Source organism: Lampetra fluviatilis, chromosome 26, assembly GCF_964198595.1.
Source record: "Lampetra fluviatilis chromosome 26, kcLamFluv1.1, whole genome shotgun sequence".
Taxonomy (NCBI): domain Eukaryota; kingdom Metazoa; phylum Chordata; class Hyperoartia; order Petromyzontiformes; family Petromyzontidae; genus Lampetra; species Lampetra fluviatilis.
In genome coordinates, this window is record NC_136300.1 from 10,548,947 (window position 1) to 10,570,490 (window position 21,544).

General features: G+C 56.4%; 1 protein-coding gene across 1 annotated transcript; it reads left to right on the forward strand.

Annotated features, from left to right (window-relative positions):
- Positions 1–719: 719 nt before the first annotated feature.
- RGS9BP (regulator of G protein signaling 9 binding protein) lies at positions 720–21,209 on the forward strand. The gene is made up of 4 exons (XM_078868909.1): positions 720–1,208; positions 16,983–17,084; positions 17,543–17,722; positions 20,964–21,209. Exons 1-4 carry the CDS (start codon positions 720–722, stop codon positions 21,207–21,209), a joined length of 1,017 nt encoding a protein of 338 aa, XP_078725035.1.
- Positions 21,210–21,544: the final 335 nt, after the last annotated feature.

A 21,544-nucleotide genomic window follows, 5' to 3' on the forward strand; every position in this document is an offset into this window, starting at 1 on the left:
CTGTGTCTCCCGTCTATCCCCGGTCTCCTTCTCCCGTCTCTCTCTCTCTCTCTCTGTCGTCCGTCGTCTCCCTCCCTGGGCCGTCGCGAGAGCGGCGAAGAGTCGCGCTGGGGCCAGAGAGGAGAGAGACAGAGAAAGAAAGTCGTTGGCTCGGGACGACACCCCAGGGTGACGCTTCCGCGCACATCGAGAGCGGCCGGTTTCAAGTCTCGGTGCGGGTCGAAGTTCGCGTTCCAGTTGGAGTCGGAGTTCCGTTCCGTGATCGGCGCCCTCTGATCGGAGTTACTTCGTCTTGAGTCGCCCATGCCCGGGATTCGGATCAACTCTCCGCGTCTCCCTCGCTGGGATCTCATGGCCCCACGACCTCGTCCCTGAGCTCACCCTCGCCACCCACTCCATCATCCCCGTCCTGTCCACCTGACCTTCTCCTTGCTTCTGACTGCCACCGTCACATCTGGACTGATGTTAGACATCATCGGATCGGACCTGGTCGGCAGATCACACCTGGACTAGTCGGACAACGTCTGGTTGGTACGAGTCGGATCGAATCAGTTCCGGATTCAAATCGACTTGCAGTTCGGTCACACTTGGTCGGCTCGGATCTGCCCCCCTTTCTCATCTCAAACCACCACATCACCACCCCCTATCCCCATCATCATCCCCATCATCATTTCCATCATCATCATCATCCCCATTCCATCTTCAATCCGCACGCACCCATGGCGACGGAGGGCGCCGCCGAGTCGGACTCGCAGTGCGCCGCGCTCGTGCAGTCGCTCAACAAGGTGACCGCGTGCCACCACCACCTCGCCGTGAGCCTCGGCGGCTCGGCCGACTGCGCGCGCCTTCGCGAGGAGCTGCGCTGCACGCGGGAGCGCGCCCACGGCGTGGCGGACGCGACGCGCGTCGCCCTCACGCTCCTCCTGCGCGACAAGGCGGTGGTGGGCGAGAGGCGAGCGGAGCTCGAGAGGCTCTGGGTCTCCTTCTCCTGCTGCCTGGAGCTGCTCGAGGGCGACATGAGGCGCGCGCTGGAGATCAGCGGCCAGTTCCCCGTGGGTGCCGCGCGCGTCCGCACGGGCATGAGCGGCACCACGGTGGCGATCGCCTCCAGGGCGCTGAGCGCCAAGGACGTGAGGAGCGCCGCTGCTGCTGCTGGAGGTGGTGGTGGGCCTGAGGACACGCAGGCTCTGGAGAAGGACGTGCAGGAGGTAACCGTTGTGTTTGCTGAACTTACTGGGACGGTGCGGTGGCGCGCTCTAGGTTAGCGCTACGCTGCGCTGTGAACTTGGCGACCCGAGTTCGATTTCTCGCTCGCGGCCAAGGCCAGTGACGATTATCTGAATCGGACCTAGGTCGGCTCAGGCTAGAATGGGTACCTAGTGCGGTGTGTAGACATCGCCGCTGGGGAGACAAAGGCGACCGGGCGTGGTATTGGCCACCCACCCCCTCGTGTGCCGCGCCAGCCTTCATAGGGGCTCGCTAACAGCACTTGCCCCGACAGTTTGTTAAAGGCTATATGGGGGATCTTTGTGCGCGCTTGTGTATGCGTGTGGCGTCAAGTTGTCTGTTAATGGCAATTCGCCAGATGTTGCATTCAATGAGACATATCCAACCAGAATTTGCATACAACCAGATAAAATATGCAACCACATGTTGCATGCAACTAGATTTACAATGCAACCCCAAACGTTGCATTCTATCCAGATGCAGCATCCACACCGTATCTAACACTGAATCCGAGATGTTGCGTGTGTGGCCAGACATCCTATCCCACCATATGTCGTTCCAATTGCTGCCAGCCAAGGTGGACGGACACACCTTGGTGGTAAGTGCCGAGTTATTTCTTCCAGGGTCAAATGTCATCACAGCCAGTGATATATCTTGCTCTCGATTCAGACATTACTGCAGAGTCGATACAGACTTCCACGGGCCGCGCATGAGGATGAGACTGTGCAGGAGGTCATGGGTTCGATACCAACTCTGACACCTGCTGCATATTTGGAGTTTGCGTGTTTCTCTCTCTCTCTCATCATCATCACGGTGGCTAGGAGATGTTAACTACCTCGCCTGGTATGCAGGAGGTCCTGGGTTCGATCCCGACTCTGACGCCTGCTGTATATTTGGAGATTGCGTGTCTCTCTCTCATCATCATCACGGTGGCTAGGAGATGTTAACTACCTCGCCTGGTATGCAGGAGGTCATGGGTTCGATCCCGACTCTGACGCCTGCTGTATATTTGGAGTTTGCGTGTCTCTCTCCCTGTGGTCGCGTGGTTTTGTCTCTCTGCGTCCTCCGGTTTTTTCTCTCCACATTTAGAATCAACATCACGCGTTTTGGAGTATTTGGCGGCTATAAATGTCCACGCGATAAGCCACTTCGCTGAGCTGTCATTGGCTGCCAGGTCGCGTCTGAAAAAGAGCTACACAGCTCAGTGGGCCTTAGCTGGTTAAATAAATAAAACGTTTCTAGTTTTATCGTTCCTCGTCTTCATCATCACCATGATCTGCTACGAGGTCCTCCCTTTGGCTACTGACAATCTGGCTGCCGATCGACTTGGATGACACGGAGGAGGATCGTCTGATGGTCAGGCGCGGTGGTTGCACTGCTGCGATCCAACGCATGTGAATGCAAGGGTTGGTGGATCACGCGGAGATGATTATGAACCTTCGAAACCCGCCGTGCCGCCGCGAGGTGACCAGGAGATGGCAGAGGGTTCGTGAACCCGTCTGTGTAGTGGGCAGGGAGTGCAGGCGTGACGTATGTTGAACTTCGTTCGCACCGTACGTAGCCAACTGTGCTAATCGGAGGTGCGGAGCAAGGACAACACATTTGAAACACTAAAAAACTGTTCTTAGAGAGACGGAATGCGTCACCATGCCTTGATTGATGATCACCATTCAACGCGAAGCTTGAATGAGATTGATGATGTTGATGACGATGATGACAATGATGATTATTTGAAATTATTATCATTATAATCATTATAAATTGTAATCAGCATGACCGAGTCAAACAGCTTGATCTCAGCTGCGCAGTAAACATGGAATGTTGGGCCAACATTGGTACGACTTTTCCAACCACGTGTTTACTGGGTGTGTATTGATGTAGAAATCATTCACTCATTGCTTCCCTCCGGTTGTGCCACTCTCGAAGCTGCTGTGTCTGTGAGCCTCCTACATTAATACTGAACCCGGCAACCCCCAAAGGTATCCCAGTGTGGCTGCATGAGGGTTTTGCATTAATAATTAAGCATACCAACCCTGTAGTAGTAGGGTTTGCCAACTCTTCCAGATTCACCGGGAGTCTCTACTAGCGATTTCCTGCCGACTATTGCAAGCAATCTGTGAGACTTTTTTTCATAGAAAATAAATAAATTCGATGAATGCACATAATTCGTCAACAAGTTAATTGTAATCAATGACACTCCTTACAGCCACATACAATAAAACGATGCCTTGGTGGTGTGAACGGGATGAACAGTCGTCCAATTAATGGCATTACGTTATGTTGGGTAAAGAAAAAAACATCCCTCGGAATAGCTTCAGTCAGAGTTGGCAGCCAGGGTGCCTTAGTCTGGCTCAATGAGCTTCTGGCACGAATACGGAACAGTGCGAATCCCTCGCTGCAGGTTCCACTGCGGTGCTGAAGAGCTGCGGTGACAAAGAGGGCAGTCTTACACGGATATCCCGAAATAAACCAAACCGCGAGGAATCTAATCCATTAGTGTGAAGACCATGGCTTAGAGACGGAATTACGCTGATAAGTCGATGGAAATGCAGCCCACAGACTCCTCACTCGCCGCCGTAACTGTGACCTCATAACGGCAGCTCTCCAACGATCTCACCCCTCCACACCCTTTGCTGGATCCAAATCTCCGGGCGCTCTAGTTTCCTCCCGCATGTTTGCACAAGTCGTTTTTAGATATATAGCGGGGACCGCAGAGCTTGGGCTATTGTTGGTGCCGGCTCACCGCGTGGTTGGTCATGACAAAAATAGAAATGTGTCGTTAACCCGCCACCAGTCGACACAGCCAACAAGTAAGGTTTGTCATGTAGACAAAATGTGGCAATTATTGACTACTTCAGCCCACCCGGTGTGTTGTGGAGTAAATCCACAACATTCACAATTTGAGTAGGACGACGTTCCGCTGGTAATGACATCCAGCGTCATCGAGCGAGTGTCGGGTGGTGGCGGGTTAACGACGCATTTATACTTACGCGATCTTAACAACAACAACAAATCCTGTGAATACTAGTGGTCGCAAAAGCCTACGCGTCAACCCGCGTGGTTGATCTTCCCGTTTGTCTGCAGTTCTTCGCGTCTTTTGAGTCGACTCGCCCTCCTCTCGCTCGCTCGACGAGGGCGAGGCGGAGGCGCGTTGCCAGCTGAGATTATGATTGTTAATCCAGCCCCGAATCGATTTCAAAATATCACTCAGCTTCTTGACGATCTTCCATGGGAACCACGCCTGCCGACCTCTAGCCTCTCATCTCACTCTACTCCCCTCCACGCACTCTCCTACCTCTCCCCTCTCATCTTACTCTACTCCCCTCCACGCACTCTCCTACCTCTCCCCTCTCATCTCACTCTACTCCCCTCCAAGCACTCTCCTACCTCTCCCCTCTCATCTTACTCTACTCCCCTCCACGCACTCTCCTACCTCTCCCCTCTCATCTCACTCTACTCCCCTCCACGCACTCTCCTACCTCTCCCCTCTCATCCCACTCTACTCCCCTCCACGCACTCTCCTACCTCTCCCCTCTCATCTTACTCTACTCCCCTCCACGCACTCTCCTACCTCTCCCCTCTCATCTTACTCTACTCCCCTCCACGCACTCTCCTACCTCTCCCCTCTCATCTCACTCTACTCCCCTCCACGCACTCTCCTACCTCTCCCCTCTCATCCCACTCTACTCCCCTCCACGCACTCTCCTATCTCTCCCCTCTCATCTTACTCTACTCCCCTCCACGCACTCTCCTACCTCTCCCCTCTCATCCCACTCTACTCCCCTCCACGCACTCTCCTACCTCTCCCCTCTCATCTCACTCTACTCCCCTCCACGCACTCTCCTACCTCTCCCCTCTTATCTCACTCTACTCCCCTCCACGCACTCTCCCACCTCTCCCCTCTCATCCCACTCTACTCCCCTCCACGCACTCTCCTACCTCTCCCCGCTCATCTCACTATACTCCCCTCCACGCACTCTCCCACCTCTCCCCTCTCATCCCACTCTACTCCCGTCCACGCACTCTCCTGCCTCTCCCCTCTCATCCAACTCTACTCCCCTCCACGCACTCTCCTACCTCTCCCCTCTCATCCCACTCTACTCCCCTCCACGCACTCTCCCACCTCTCTCCTCTCATCCCACTCTACTCCCCTCCACGCACTCTCCTGCCTCTCCCCTCTCATTCCACTGTACTCCCCTCCACGCACTCTCCCACCTCTCCCCTCTCATCCCACTCTACTCCCCTCCACGCACTCTCCTACCTCTCCCCTCTCATCCCACTCTACTCCCCTCCACGCACTCTCCTACCTCTCCCCTCTCATCCCACTCTACTCCCCTCCACGCACTCTCCTGCCTCTCCCCACTCATCCCACTCTACTCCCCTCCACGCACTCTCCTGCCTCTCCCCTCTCATCTCACTCTACTCCCCTCTACGCACTCTCCTGCCTCTCATCTCACTCTACTCCCATCCACGCACTTTCCTGCCTCTCCCCTCTCATCTCACTCTACTCCCCTCCACGCACTCTCCTACTTCTCCCCTCTTATCTCACTCTACTCCCCTCCACGCACTCTCCCACCTCTCCCCTCTCATCCCACTCTACTCCCCTCCACGCACTCTCCTACCTCTCCCCGCTCATCTCACTATACTCCCCTCCACGCACTCTCCCACCTCTCCCCTCTCATCCCACTCTACTCCCGTCCACGCACTCTCCTGCCTCTCCCCTCTCATCCAACTCTACTCCCCTCCACGCACTCTCCTACCTCTCCCCTCTCATCCCACTCTACTCCCCTCCACGCACTCTCCCACCTCTCTCCTCTCATCCCACTCTACTCCCCTCCACGCACTCTCCTGCCTCTCCCCTCTCATTCCACTGTACTCCCCTCCACGCACTCTCCAACCTCTCCCCTCTCATCCCACTCTACTCCCCTCCACGCACTCTCCTACCTCTCCCCTCTCATCCCACTCTACTCCCCTCCACGCACTCTCCTACCTCTCCCCTCTCATCCCACTCTACTCCCCTCCACGCACTCTCCTGCCTCTCCCCACTCATCCCACTCTACTCCCCTCCACGCACTCTCCTGCCTCTCCCCTCTCATCTCACTCTACTCCCCTCTACGCACTCTCCTGCCTCTCATCTCACTCTACTCCCCTCCACGCACTCTCCTACCTCTCTCCTCTCATCTCACTCTACTCCCCTCCACGCACTCTCATACCTTTCTCCTCTCATCTCACTCTACTCCCCTCCATGCACTCTCCTGCCTCTCCCCTCTCGTCTCACTCTACTCCCCTCCACGCACTGTCCTACATATCCCCTCTCATCTCACTCTACTCCCCTCCACGCACTCTCCTGCCTCTCCCCTCTCATCTCACTCTACTTCCCTCCACGCACTCCCCTGCCTCTCCCCTCTCATCTCACTTCACTCCCATCCACGCACTTTCCTGCCTCTCCCCTCTCATCTCACTCTACTCCCATATACGCACTCTCCTGCCTCTCCCTTCTCATCTCACTCTACTCCCCTCCACGCACTCTCCTGCCTCTCCCCTCTCATCTCACTCTACTCCCCTCCACGCACTCTCCTACCTCTCCCCTCTCATCTTACTCTACTCCCCTCCACGCACTCTCCTACCTCTCCCCTCTCATCTTACTCTACTCCCCTCCACGCACTCTCCTACCTCTCCCCTCTCATCTTACTCTACTCCCCTCCACGCACTCTCCTACCTCTCCCCTCTCATCTTACTCTACTCCCCTCCACGCACTCTCCTACCTCTCCCCTCTCATCTCACTCTACTCCCCTCCACGCACTCTCCTGCCTCTCCCCTCTCATCCCACTCTACTCCCCTCCACGCACTCTCCTACCTCTCCCCTCTCATCTTACTCTACTCCCCTCCACGCACTCTCCTACCTCTCCCCTCTCATCTCACTCTACTCCCCTCCATGCACTCTCCTGCCTCTCCCCTCTCGTCTCACTCTACTCCCCTCCAAGCACTGTCCTACCTCTCCCCTCTCATCCAACTCTACTCCCCTCCACGCACTCTCCTACCTCTCCCCTCTCATCCCACTCTACTCCCCTCCACGCACTCTCCCACCTCTCTCCTCTCATCCCACTCTACTCCCCTCTACGCACTCTCCTGCCTCTCCCCTCTCATTCCACTGTACTCCCCTCCACGCACTCTCCCACCTCTCCCCTCTCATCCCACTCTACTCCCCTCCACGCACTCTCCTACCTCTCCCCTCTCATCCCACTCTACTCCCCTCCACGCACTCTCCTACCTCTCCCCTCTCATCCCACTCTACTCCCCTCCACGCACTCTCCTGCCTCTCCCCACTCATCCCACTCTACTCCCCTCCACGCACTCTCCTGCCTCTCCCCTCTCATCTCACTCTACTCCCCTCTACGCACTCTCCTGCCTCTCATCTCACTCTACTCCCCTCCACGCACTCTCCTACCTCTCCCCTCTCATCTCACTCTACTCCCCTCCACGCACTCTCATACCTTTCTCCTCTCATCTCACTCTACTCCCCTCCATGCACTCTCCTGCCTCTGCCCTCTCGTCTCACTCTACTCCCCTCCACGCACTGTCCTACCTCTCCCCTCTCATCTCACTCTACTCCCCTCCACGCACTCTCCTGCCTCTCCCCTCTCATTCCACTGTACTCCCCTCCACGCACTCTCCAACCTCTCCCCTCTCATCCCACTCTACTCCCCTCCACGCACTCTCCTACCTCTCCCCTCTCATCCCACTCTACTCCCCTCCACGCACTCTCCTACCTCTCCCCTCTCATCCCACTCTACTCCCCTCCACGCACTCTCCTGCCTCTCCCCACTCATCCCACTCTACTCCCCTCCACGCACTCTCCTGCCTCTCCCCTCTCATCTCACTCTACTCCCCTCTACGCACTCTCCTGCCTCTCATCTCACTCTACTCCCCTCCACGCACTCTCCTACCTCTCTCCTCTCATCTCACTCTACTCCCCTCCACGCACTCTCATACCTTTCTCCTCTCATCTCACTCTACTCCCCTCCATGCACTCTCCTGCCTCTCCCCTCTCGTCTCACTCTACTCCCCTCCACGCACTGTCCTACATCTCCCCTCTCATCTCACTCTACTCCCCTCCACGCACTCTCCTGCCTCTCTCCTCTCATCTCACTCTACTTCCCTCCACGCACTCCCCTGCCTCTCCCCTCTCATCTCACTTCACTCCCATCCACGCACTTTCCTGCCTCTCCCCTCTCATCTCACTCTACTCCCATATACGCACTCTCCTGCCTCTCCCTTCTCATCTCACTTTACTCCCCTCCACGCACTCTCCTGCCTCTCCCCTCTCATCTCACTCTACTCCCCTCCACGCACTCTCCTACCTCTCCCCTCTCATCTTACTCTACTCCCCTCCACGCACTCTCCTACCTCTCCCCTCTCATCTTACTCTACTCCCCTCCACGCACTCTCCTACCTCTCCCCTCTCATCTTACTCTACTCCCCTCCACGCACTCTCCTACCTCTCCCTGCTCATCTTACTCTACTCCCCTCCACGCACTCTCCTACCTCTCCCCTCTCATCTCACTCTACTCCCCTCCACGCACTCTCCTGCCTCTCCCCTCTGATCTCACTCTACTCCCCTCCACGCACTCTCCTACCTCTCCCCTCTCATCTTACTCTACTCCCCTCCACGCACTCTCCTACCTCTCCCCTCTCATCTTACTCTACTCCCCTCCACGCACTCTCCTACCTCTCCCCTCTCATCTCACTCTACTCCCCTCCACGCACTCTCCTACCTCTCCCCTCTCATCCCACTCTACTCCCCTCCACGCACTCTCCTACCTCTCCCCTCTCATCTTACTCTACTCCCCTCCACGCACTCTCCTACCTCTCCCCTCTCATCTCACTCTACTCCCCTCCATGCACTCTCCTGCCTCTCCCCTCTCGTCTCACTCTACTCCCCTCCAAGCACTGTCCTACCTCTCCCCTCTCATCCAACTCTACTCCCCTCCACGCACTCTCCTACCTCTCCCCTCTCATCCCACTCTACTCCCCTCCACGCACTCTCCCACCTCTCTCCTCTCATCCCACTCTACTCCCCTCTACGCACTCTCCTGCCTCTCCCCTCTCATTCCACTGTACTCCCCTCCACGCACTCTCCCACCTCTCCCCTCTCATCCCACTCTACTCCCCTCCACGCACTCTCCTACCTCTCCCCTCTCATCCCACTCTACTCCCCTCCACGCACTCTCCTACCTCTCCCCTCTCATCCCACTCTACTCCCCTACACGCACTCTCCTGCCTCTCCCCACTCATCCCACTCTACTCCCCTCCACGCACTCTCCTGCCTCTCCCCTCTCATCTCACTCTACTCCCCTCTACGCACTCTCCTGCCTCTCATCTCACTCTACTCCCCTCCACGCACTCTCCTACCTCTCCCCTCTCATCTCACTCTACTCCCCTCCACGCACTCTCATACCTTTCTCCTCTCATCTCACTCTACTCCCCTCCATGCACTCTCCTGCCTCTCCCCTCTCGTCTCACTCTACTCCCCTCCACGCACTGTCCTACCTCTCCCCTCTCATCTCACTCTACTCCCCTCCACGCACTCTCCTGCCTCTCCCCTCTCATCTCACTCTACTTCCCTCCACGCACTCCCCTGCCTCTCCCCTCTCATCTCACTTCACTCCCATCCACGCACTTTCCTGCCTCTCCCCTCTCATCTCACTCTACTCCCATATACGCACTCTCCTGCCTCTCCCTTCTCATCTCACTCTACTCCCCTCCACGCACTCTCCTGCCTCTCCCCTCTCATCTCACTCTACTCCCCTCCACGCACTCTCCTACCTCTCCCCTCTCATCTTACTCTACTCCCCTCCACGCACTCTCCTACCTCTCCCCTCTCATCTTACTCTACTCCCCTCCACGCACTCTCCTACCTCTCCCCTCTCATCTCACTCTACTCCCCTCCACGCACTCTCCTACCTCTCCCCTCTCATCCCACTTTACTCCCCTCCACGCACTCTCCTACCTCTCCCCTCTCATCTTACTCTACTCCCCTCCACGCACTCTCCTACCTCTCCCCTCTCATCTTACTCTACTCCCCTCCACGCACTCTCCTACCTCTAACCTCTCATCTCACTCTACTCCCCTCCATGCACTCTCCTACCTCTCCCCTCTCATCTTACTCTACTCCCCTCCACGCACTCTCCTACCTCTCCCCTCTCATCCCACTCTACTCCCCTCCACGCACTCTCCTACCTCTCCCCTCTCATCTTACTCTACTCCCCTCCACGCACTCTCCTACCTCTCCCCTCTCATCTTACTCTACTCCCCTCCACGCACTCTCCTACCTCTAACCTCTCATCTCACTCTACTCCCCTCCATGCACTCTCCTGCCTCTCCCCTCTCGTCTCACTCTACTCCCCTCCACGCACTGTCCTACCTCTCCCCTCTCATCTCACTCTACTCCCCTCCACGCACTCCCATGCCTCTCCCCTCTCATCTCACTTTACTCCCATCTACGCACTCTCCTGCCTCTCCCTTCTCATCTCACTCTACTCCCCTCCACGCACTCTCCTGCCTCTCCCCTCTCATCTCACTCTACTCCACGCACTCTCCTGTCTCTCCCTTCTCATCTCACTCTACTCCCCTCCACACATTCTCTGCTCCGACAACCAATGTTTTCAGTCGAAGTCCTCCGTTCAACCTTCGGTGCGTGGCGGGGGGAGGGGTGGGGGTCACTCATTCTTCTCTGCTTCGCCCATTGTCTGTAATGCCCTTCCTACCAGCCACTCGTGCTGTGGACTCATTGCCCCCATTCAAGTTCAGGTTCAGCATCCTCACTTGTTCTCCCGCCTCTGACTGACTACCTCCCTCCTCTATCAAGTCAACGCGCCCACTATCTCTCTACAGCTTCTAGAAATGCGATCGCATTTAGTCTCTGAATCACGGCTGCCTACCTCGACAGGACAATAAAACAAAAACATGGACGGAACAGGAAAGAGAGGAATACCTAACGGACAATGCCTTGAGGACGACGTCATGAGAGAGGTCGGTGCCAGAAAGATGTGGCCACTACTTGGGCATATTGGCACAAAAGTGGAAACAAATGACGAAATGTGCAGTGGACAAGTGGGAGACGCTTTGACTTTTCGAAGCTATTAACGTACATTTGTTATCATGTTACAATGTATTATCCGTTCTTTTTCCATTAAAAACGATAGTCCCATATAAGTGTAATATCTTCAATAATGGCGGGAGACGAGTTGACGGGGCAGCACTCTTTATTCACAACGGTTGCACACGTAACAGTCCCAACTGAGATAACACCTATGTCACACGTGCCTGACTCGGCCACGCACTCCTTCTTCCCCGTGGGGTACGCGCACCTATCTCTGCCTCGACTCAGGCTCTCCTGCTACGCTCTCCCCACGGGGAGCTATCATACCCCTACGCGCACTCGGCTCGGGCCGCACTCAGTCTCTCCCGTAGGGTACGCGCGCCTATCTCTGCCTTGACTCAGGCTCTCCGGCTACGCTCTCCCCACGGGGAGCTATCAGACCCCTCTTGTCAGACTACGGGTCTCGACCACTGGGCTACACAGCCCGAGCCCTTACAAGGGCGTCGGACCGTGAATCCCAAGGCCTCGCCTCTGAGCCTCTCAGAACCCCGGCCCTTACAAGGGCAGCGGGGCTAGGGGTCCCAGGGCCTATCTCTTCCTCCGTCTTCTGTCTTCACCGGTTACCAACTCCCCGAGTGCCCGCGCGCATCGCCTTACATAGCCCTCCGCTCCCGAGGGGGCGGAGCCTATGCGGGCCGCGATGTGAGCACCCACTCGATGTAACCAATCACCACGCGCTGCCTCACGATTCCTCCTGCCAGCGCGTATCACCACTACATCACCCCCTCCCACATAGCTCGCAGCCGGCCCGGCTGTCAAAAAAACCCCACTCCACACGTGCGCCCCGTAACATGAACACAACGTAACACAACACAACGCAACACAACATAACACAATAACCGCGAACATTATCCAGTAATAACAAGGAACCTATGTACAATCCGAGGAGTAACTCAATACAAATTTTTTTATAAGACCGACGTGTCCAGAGTCTCTTTGACCCCCTGGTCCTCCCCCCCCCCGCTCGCCCCTTGAACGGAACAATAGAGCGGTAGGACGGACGGGAACGCTGTGACAGGACGATCCGGCCGACGCGTCCCTCACCCTCCCTCATTTATTCAGTCATGAAAAGTGGCGCGACCTAGCGCGAGTCTGCCTGGCCGGTCCGTCGTACGGGACGGGACGTTGCCGATCGTCCGGTGGCTCCGGCAGCCCCGGGAGGCATGGAGCAGGCCTGGAAGAGCCGCCCGTGACTTGGGGATCCGGTTGCCGCCGGTCGACAGCCGTCAGTTCCGAGACACCTGGGAGCGGATCAGGCGAAGACATGTGAGGATCAGGCGGAGACATTTCCCTCCCCGAGTCGCCGGTCACATCACATGCTCGGTCATCATGACATAAAGGAAGGCCATATGGTGGCGAGAATGGTTTCAGCCGGGAGGGGTGAACGTACCAACGTCGCTTTCCCCATTTTATCTGCACACACTGGGGTCGTGCAACCCGCACGACCTCCACGGGTCCCCGCCACGACCTCAGTAATTTAGGAGACGTAGCCAACGGCGCATGAGGGCAGTGCAGCCAGGCCCTATCGCCCGGTTTCCAATCGTGCACGTACACCTTTCATGCACGCAAGCGCTCGTTAGCGATTTGGCGAGACCTCGAATTCAGCCGTGCAGCCTCCCGTGCCTCGGCCAGTTTCGCAATGTTAAATTTAATATAGTCGGCCAACTTGGATTTAGGCCGCGGCACGGAAAGCCCCAGCTGGGTCTCTATGGGCGGATCGGCCTCCCGACCGTACATCAGATAAAATGGGGAAAATCCCGTAGCTGCATGGGGGGCCATCCTGTACGCGGCGAGGACACCCGGGACCTGCAAGTCCCAGTCAACCTGTGCCTCGCACACCTGCTGGCACAACATGGAAGTTATAGTTCTGTGGAGTCGCTCCACCATCCCATCAGTCTGTGGGTGGTACGGGGAGGTACGCACCTTTTTTGTACCCAAAAGGTCGCACACCTCATGCAGCAATTTGCTCGAAAAATTCTTCCCCTGGTCGGTCAGTAAGCGTTCGGGAGCACCTTTGTCCAAGACGTAGCCCTGGACAAAGGCGTCCGCCACGGCCGCCGCCGACTGGTTGGCAAGTGGCCACGCCATAGGCCATCGAGTGAAGTATTCCACCCCAACCAGCAGGTACTTGTTACCCCTAGGCGTCACCGGAAAAGGCCCCAAGATATCCAGCGCAACGAGCTCGTTCGTGCGCGAGACCTGAATGGACTGTAGCGGCGGATTATGCGCAACGGGCGGTGGTTTCCGTTGAGCGCAGCCCACACACCCCTTCAGTATGTTGACCACATCGCTCCCCATCCCCGGCCAATAATAGTCTCGCTGGAGCAGAGCGAGCGTTTTGTTTACCCCCAGATGCAAGAGGCGTTCGTGTGCGGCCAGAACAACTTTGCCCCGCATAGCGGAGGGCACGACGAGTGCGTGCCGCCGGGACATATTGTCCCATCTCATCAGCAGGCCCTGTTTAAGCAGCCAAGAGCTGGCTCTCTTCTGACCCTCCTCGGGACCCCCCACTCTACGACGCAACGCAAGTAGGGAGCTGTCAGCCATCTGGAGTCGGCCCCACTCAATGAGAGACAGTGAAAGTAGCGAGTCTCCGCCCGCAAGAGTAACGGGAACATTGACCAGTGGTGCATTCGCGGCCGCGACCAACTCACCCTCGGGGACAGCGACATGCGGTTTACAGCGCGCCGACCCCATAAAACACGCACATTCGGAACGAGGCGACAATCGCGACAGGGCATCAGCGTTGGTGTGGTGCAACCCCTTACGGTAAGTGGTCGTAAATTGATAGTCCTGGAGGACCTCCAACCACCGTGACAATTGGCCCGAGGGTTGGGCGACCCGCAATGCGTACTGAAGTGCCGCATGGTCAGTACGGACCGTAAAATGACGGCCGTAGAGATACGGTCTAAATTGCTGTACAAAAAGAACAATAGCCAGCAACTCGCGATGGGTCACACAGTAGCGCTGTTCGGCTGGCGATAAAACCCTGCTACCGTAGGCGACCACCCGTTCGACTCCCCCGACCACCTGTGAGAGCACCCCCCCAATGCCTGTGTTACTGGCATCCGTATCCAGCAGGAAGGGTCTCGTAAAATCAGGGTAACACAAGGGCGGGGCACCCACCAAGGCGTCCCGAAGGGAGCAGAACGCGGCCTCCTCCTCTGGCCCCCAGCGAAACCTGACCCCTTTGGCCGTCAGAGCATGCAAGGGTTTGGCTATGGTGGCGAAATGCTCAATGAATCGACGGTAGTAGGAAGCAAACCCAATGAAACTGCGGACCTCGGTCACCGACGTGGGCGTCGGCCATGAACTGACGCAGTTCGTCTTCGCGGGATCGGTGGAGATCCCCGAAGAGTCGACAATGTGGCCTAAGTACCGTACGGATTCCCGAAGCAGGTGGCATTTAGCCGGTTTAAACTTTAACTTAGCCGACCGCATCCTCAGAAACACCCCCCTTAATCGTTGGAGGTGTTCCTCGAAAGTCCTACTGAAAACAATGACGTCGTCAAGGTAAATTAGGCAGGTATCCCATTGCAGGCCTGACAGAACCAATTCCATAAGGCGCTGAAACGTCGCGGGAGCAGAATGGAGTCCCATGGGCAACCGATTAAACTGGAACAGGCCCACAGGAGTCCGGAATGCGGTCTTAGGTTTTGACTCATCATCGAGTGGCAATTGCCAGAATCCCGACAGTAAGTCTAGCGTCGAAAAATACCGCGCCCCAGCTAACGCATCCAGAGACTCATCCATTCTGGGGAGCGGATACGCATCAGCCACGGAGATCTTATTAAGGCGACGGAAATCAACGCAAAACCGCAAGAACCCGTCTTGTTTTTTAACCAGAACGATGGGTGCTCCCCACGGACTGGATGAGGGCGAAATGATGTCGGCGGTTAACATGTCATTGACGGCCGATTGAACGTGTTCCTTCTCAGTAGGACTCAACCGGAATGGATTCTGCCGAACTGGTGCCGCATCACCCGTTTCAATGTGGTGGCGTAACAGGTCCGTGCACCCAATATCATATTTGTGCCTGCTGAACACATCTGAGAATTCGATCAGCAGAGCGCGCAGTGCACCCAATTGCACCCTCGACAAATGACTGGAGCCCGCACACAGCGAATCTAACCACTGCAGGTCATCCCCTGATTGAAGTTTCTGCACCAGGATGGGATCAACGTGCGCAATAAGCCGCTCTTCCCTAGGGAGCGGTGCCGCGTGAGCAAGCACGGTACCCTGCGGAATAACGGCCGTCCGCGAACCCGCGTTCAAAACCATGACAAACGAGTCCCCGTCAGCCCGTACCAACGTCTGAGCCACCGCCAAGTCCAGACCCCCCACAGCTCTGTTCGACGGACCCAAAAGCACGCCCTGCCCCGCAGTCTCCCCACCCAACGGCTTCCTCAACCGGAGGGGTACCAACATCTGCGAACCCGGGGGTACGTGCACCGTATGGGTCGCTAGCGCTTGGACCGTCGCACAAGCTGTCCGCAATTTAGTAGGGTTAGACAAAAATGAAATACGGCGACCCGATGGCAGCTTGATACAACCCTGATCCACAAGAATATTAATGGGCATCTTAGCCAAAAAGTCTGTACCCAACAGACATGGAACCGCTAGGGAAGAAGAGGCCAAAACAGGTCCCGATAATTTAATATCCCCTATGCAAATGCTCGCCCGAATCTGGCCAACAATGCCCAACGAGCCCCCATTCGCCGCGTAACATGGCACATCTACCGGGAGCAGAGGCCGACATTGGACGGGGAGAATGTTGTAAATAAGGTCAGAGATGATAGTTGCTGACGGGCCCGTGTCCACCAGCACCCTGACTTCGATACCGTCTATAAAACCCGTAACCACAGACGCCCCGGCCGATGCGGCCACCATCCTGTGGCCCAACTCGGACCATTCAATTTCTCCCGGCCTGCGTACGAACCCCCCTTTCCGAACCGAACCCCCGGCCCCCATGTGCACCTCCTCAGCCGTGAAGCGGCGGCCTACGTGTGACGTGTATGCGGACCGAGCATGTGTAGTGCCGCGACTTGCCGGGGGTAGTTGGGACAACTTGGGGCCTTGGTCGTCGTCCAGTCGAGGTCCCGCGGCGCGCTGACGTGGAGCGCGGCACCCGGACGCCACGTGGCCGCGAAGGCCGCAGTTGTAGCACGTGACGAGGGACGTCGCAGGTCTCGGTTGCTCCAGCTTGCGGGTCGATCGCAGAGGCGAACGACCCCCCGACCTCCAATCCCCCGGTCGCGCTGTAGCGAATGCCTCCTCCCGTGGGCGGCTGACTTGAGGTTCGGTGTCCACCGGGGCAGGAGCTGAGACCGCAGCAGAAGCGCAGACGACCAGCTGTTTCCATTTTAGGACCTCATGCGCCTGGATGCTCGTTGCAACTCGCAACGAACAAACGTCCACCTCGTCAGCCGTGTTGATGGGGACCCCCAGGTCCTGAGCCAGCATCAGCAGCTGTTCCAATACCATGGCGTCCTGCCCCTCCTCGTCCATGCGAGGGAAGGCGGCGTCCGCAAGAGCCAGCAGTGCTGTGCGGTAAGCGAGCGCTGTCTCCGTGTCCCCCTTCCGTCGCCCGTAGAATTGGTGGCGACAGGCGGAGGGTGGACCATACACCTTGGCCATAAGGCCCAGCGCGGCCTTGAGCGTGGAGCAGGCCGACCTCGGGGCGGACCTGAAGGCCGCGAGCGCGTTGTCGTCCAGCATCGCAGGCAGTGCCCGTAGTGCCGTAGCGTCGGACCACTCCGACATTTCCTGATGTGCGAGGAATCTCCGCTGGAAGGCGCCCCAGTCACCCCCTTCGGCTTTGAAGGCCGTCAGCGCGGGAAGTCGCTGCTGAAAAACCATGTCGTCCTCCGACAGGTGATTATCCCGCGCCACGCCGTCGGTAAAGGAAATGGCGGCCCCCATCACGGGCGGTTGATGGCCGCCCGCAGCGCACGCTGATGACGTGAGCGGCAGAGAGTGGAGGTCCCCGGTCACGTGTTGCTCGCGGTTCCCGCCAAAAGACGACCGCTCTGTAAAAATGGCGCCATTTTCAAAGTCCTTGGCGCGCAACACATTTTGGCGGGAATCACCCACGCGACCCCTCTCGACGTCCGTCGACGTCCTCCCTCCTCCTGACGCGGTGATCTCCGCCAGGATGGACGCCGCAGCAAGCAGCAGTTCCGCCAGACGAGAGTGTGCGTCGCGGAGTCCAGTGTTGGACCCCAGCGGATCGTCGGGCGCCCGTTAAGGGTCCTGCGGCGTCGGCATCTCCTCCTCTTCTCCTCCCGATGCTCGCTGTCCCGAATCGTCGTGGTCGTCCTCCCAGTCACGCTCGTGAGTCCGATGAGTCTTCCTTGTATCCATGACTTGAAGACAGGTTCACTTCTGACGCCAGTTGTAATATCTTCAATAATGGCGGGAGACGAGTTGATGGGGCAGCAATCTTTATTCACAACGGTTGCACACGTAACAGTCCCAACCGAGATAACACCTATGTCACACGTGCCTGACTCGGCCACGCACTCCGTCTTCCCCATGGGGTATGCGCACCTTTCTCTGCCTCGACTCAGGCTCTCCGGCTACGCTCTCCCCACGGGGAGCTATCAGACCCCTACGCGCACTTGGCTCGGGCCGCACTCAGTCTCTCCCGTAGGGTACGCGCGCCTATCTCTGCCTTGACTCAGGCTCTCCGGCTACGCTCTCCCCACGGGGAGCTATCAGATCCCTCTTGTCAGACTACGGGTCTCGACCACTGGGCTACACAGCCCGAGCCCTTACAAGGGCGTCGGACCGTGAATCCCAAGGCCTCGCCTCTGAGCCTCTCAGAACCCCGGCCCTTACAAGGGCAGCGGGGCTAGGGGTCCCAGGGCCTATCTCTTCCTCCGTCTTCTGTCTTCACCGGTTACCAACTCCCCGAGTGCCCGCGCGCATCGCCTTACATAGCCCTCTGCTCCCGAGGGGGCGGAGCCTATGCGGACCGCGATGTGAGCACCCACTCGATGTAACCAATCACCATGCGCTGCCTCACGATCCCTCCTGCCAGCGCGTATCACCACTACATAAGTATAAAACATTCTTAAGCACCCTGTGTTATAGATAAGCAGACAATTAGCTGTTTTCGCAGAGCTGTGCGTCCCCAATATGAATGTATACATGTGACACATCCCATCAGCCGCACGGCCTTCTGGGAGTGTATCTCGGCAGCGGCGGCGCCATTGGTCATCAAGACGAACAAACTCTGGACCCGTTTCGACATTTAATGTCTCATCGGCAGCAGAGACAGGTTTTGCTTGAATCAACGGTGATGAACTGTCATGTGTTTACTGTATAGGGGTCCGTCCATAAATGACGTCACGCACCTGGGGGGGGGGCGTCAGACATTTGTGACGATGTGTGACGAGGGGGGGGGGGTGTTTGAGAAATGTGACGTCACATTAAAATACGCAACTTTAAATAAATATAAACAACACGTTCTACTTAATTAAATAGACTTTTTTTTATAAATGTTTTCTCCTACAACATCAGAGTACAGCGCCACGTTAAATACGCACTACAATGACAATAATTTAAAGCGATTTGAAGCATGTTTTATTTTGGGGGGGGGGCAGAGCTTTGTGACGTCATATTTGAGGGGGGGGGTCTGACTTTTTGTGACGCCCTGTGACGAGGGGGGGGGTCAAGAAGCGTCCAAAATCGCGTGATATCATTTATGGACGGCCCCGAGGCAAACAATCCAGATATATTATCAGTGGCACATTTGCCCATGATGTGACAGCTTAATTTAGCTCTGGCGGGTGGTGGAGGGTTCTGGTTAAAAATCGACATTTCACACGCGACGATTTGACCAGAAATAAAAAAAAATGAATCATAATACTGTATTGGCCGTAAAAGCAGCCCACGCATAAAAATAACGATTTCACACTATGAGACCTCCTTTACCAGTGGTAAAATATAGTAATAGGTTTTTACCCTTTGAACTGGTACAAAAACTGACACCTTTATACAAGGGATCATGTTTGCAATAACCACAACACAAGCAGTCAAAATGCAAACAAAAAGAAACAACTCTGATAATGATTATGATATGCACTGTCCTTGAAGTTGATTGGTCCACACCCGAGACAGTTTTTCTTAGAGCCTAGTCTCCATTGGTGTTGGACCAGATGACGCCAAAAGGCGTACAACTCAAAGACAGCGCACCATCAGAGTATTGAGAGCTCGGGGTAAGCATTTACACTATGAGACCTCCTTTACCAGTGGAAAAATATAGTGATAGGTTTTTACCCTTTCAACTGGTACAAAAGATGTCAGTTTTTGTACCAGTTGAAAGGGTAAAAACCTATTACTCTAACGATTTCACCTCAACATCGGCAAGTGAGATCATCCAGCCAGGTGACTCATGCGGTTGTTGACTTCAACCCATCATCCTTCCCTATTTCCGGGGTCGATAAAATTGTACAACTTTGTGGGAAAGTCCACAGTGGATATGGATAGACTTGACCCCCCCCCCCCCGCCATCGAATAAAGACGGTCACTGCATCGCGCACTTTCAGATGCGCTCTTGCGGCCGTCTGGAACGTTCTTCCTCTCGATATTAGCAAGCCACTAGAGCTATGCACTTTTAAATCGAGATTGAAAGCTAATTTCTTTAGAACTGCTTTTTGTGTTTAGTTTGTTGTCCGTCCCCCGCACCTCCGATTTGCACGGTTAGCTACGCACGGTGCGAAAAAAGGTTAACGTACATACAAAGGCTCAAAGCGTCAAGCGACCTGCAAGAAACAACACTATTATCAAAGTTGTAGTCGATAACAACTTCTGCTGCTGTGCATGTCGAGGTGAAGTCAGCAGAGTTATCTGTGTGGATACCGAGGTTATGAAGCCACTCTCTTTTGGAGGCTGGGTGAATCTCGGTGACATTGCTCGCTAATCGGCAGTGCAGGAGGCAGTGTGGGATCAGCTGATCCATGGTCTGTGAATCGGCGGTGCAGGAGGCAGTGTGGGATCAGCTGATCCATGGTCTGTGAATCGGAGGTGCAGGAGGCAGTGTGGGATCAGCTGATCCATGGTCTGTGAATCGGCGGTGCAGGAGGCAGTGTGGGATCAGCTGATCCATGGTCTGTGAATCGGCGGTGCAGGAGGCAGTGTGGGATCAGCTGATCCATGGTCTGTGAATCGGCGGTGCAAGAGGCAGTGTGGGATCAGCTGATCCATGGTCTGTGAATTGGCGGTGCAGGAGGCGGTGTGGAACAGCTGATCCATGGTCTGTGCATCGGCGGTGCAGGAGGCAGTGTGGGATCAGCTGATCCATGATCTGTGAATCGGAGGTGCAGGAGGCAGTGTGGGATCAGCTGATCCATGGTCTGGCTCTAGTGACCACATGAGTCACGTTGCGGACCGCTCTTCATTTTACGTTGACGGAGGAGGTAACCGCATCCGCCGTGCCCTGTGCTGCAGCGGTTCCGTGCTGACCACAGATCGCTGGTGTTAGGGGGTCGAACCCCGGGAGTAGTCGAATAGCTGACACAACTTGCCTTTGCTAACCTCCCCCTCGCTGTCTCCCCTGACCCCTCCGCAGCTCGGCACGATGCTCAACGAGATGGAGAACAAGGTGAACGTGCCGCGCTGGTCCGTGGTGGCCGCGCGGGAACCCGGCGCCGAACTGCACTCGACGGCCAGCGGCTCGTCCATGGCCATGCTCACGGAGGAGGGGGCCCGCGGGGAGCCGTGCTGCGACCCGGGCCGCCGACTCATGGCCGTGTTCTGCGGAGGGGCGCTGCTCCTCGCCCTCGTGCTCGCCGCAGCCGTGGTCATGTTCGCATGAGACGGCGGGGGGGGGGGGGGGGGCGCAGGGGTGGGGAGGGGGGGTCAAGAAATCGATTTCAAACTAACTAAACAAATATCCCGATTTCTGAGCACAAGACGCAAAGGCCCCCCACCCCAGGAAAAAAACGCCGAGCGGCCAGCAACAAGCGGCACTATGTAATGCACCTAGTGGTACGTACGGTTCAAAAGAAGTTCAACATACATACGTATATACGTCAGGGTGTGTGAGGTCAGCAGGAGGAGGATGAGTAGAGGAGGTCAGTAGAGCAGCGCGGTTGGATTGGACCGTCCCGGTGCAAGTACGGTCGTGACCCCCTCCGCCTCTGTCCAATC

What these genes read in the sequence shown, in the direction of transcription:
- RGS9BP (XM_078868909.1), top strand. Translation starts at nt 720, where the DNA reads ATGGCGACGGAGGGCGCCGCCGAGTCGGACTCGCAGTGCGCCGCGCTC. An exon ending in TGGAGAAGGACGTGCAGGAG is followed by an intron (nt 1,209 to 16,982) that starts GTAACCGTTGTG and finishes CGTCGCCCGTAG; the next exon opens with AATTGGTGGCGACAGGCGGA. An exon ending in TCGGGGCGGACCTGAAGGCC is followed by an intron (nt 17,085 to 17,542) that starts GCGAGCGCGTTG and finishes GATCTCCGCCAG; the next exon opens with GATGGACGCCGCAGCAAGCA.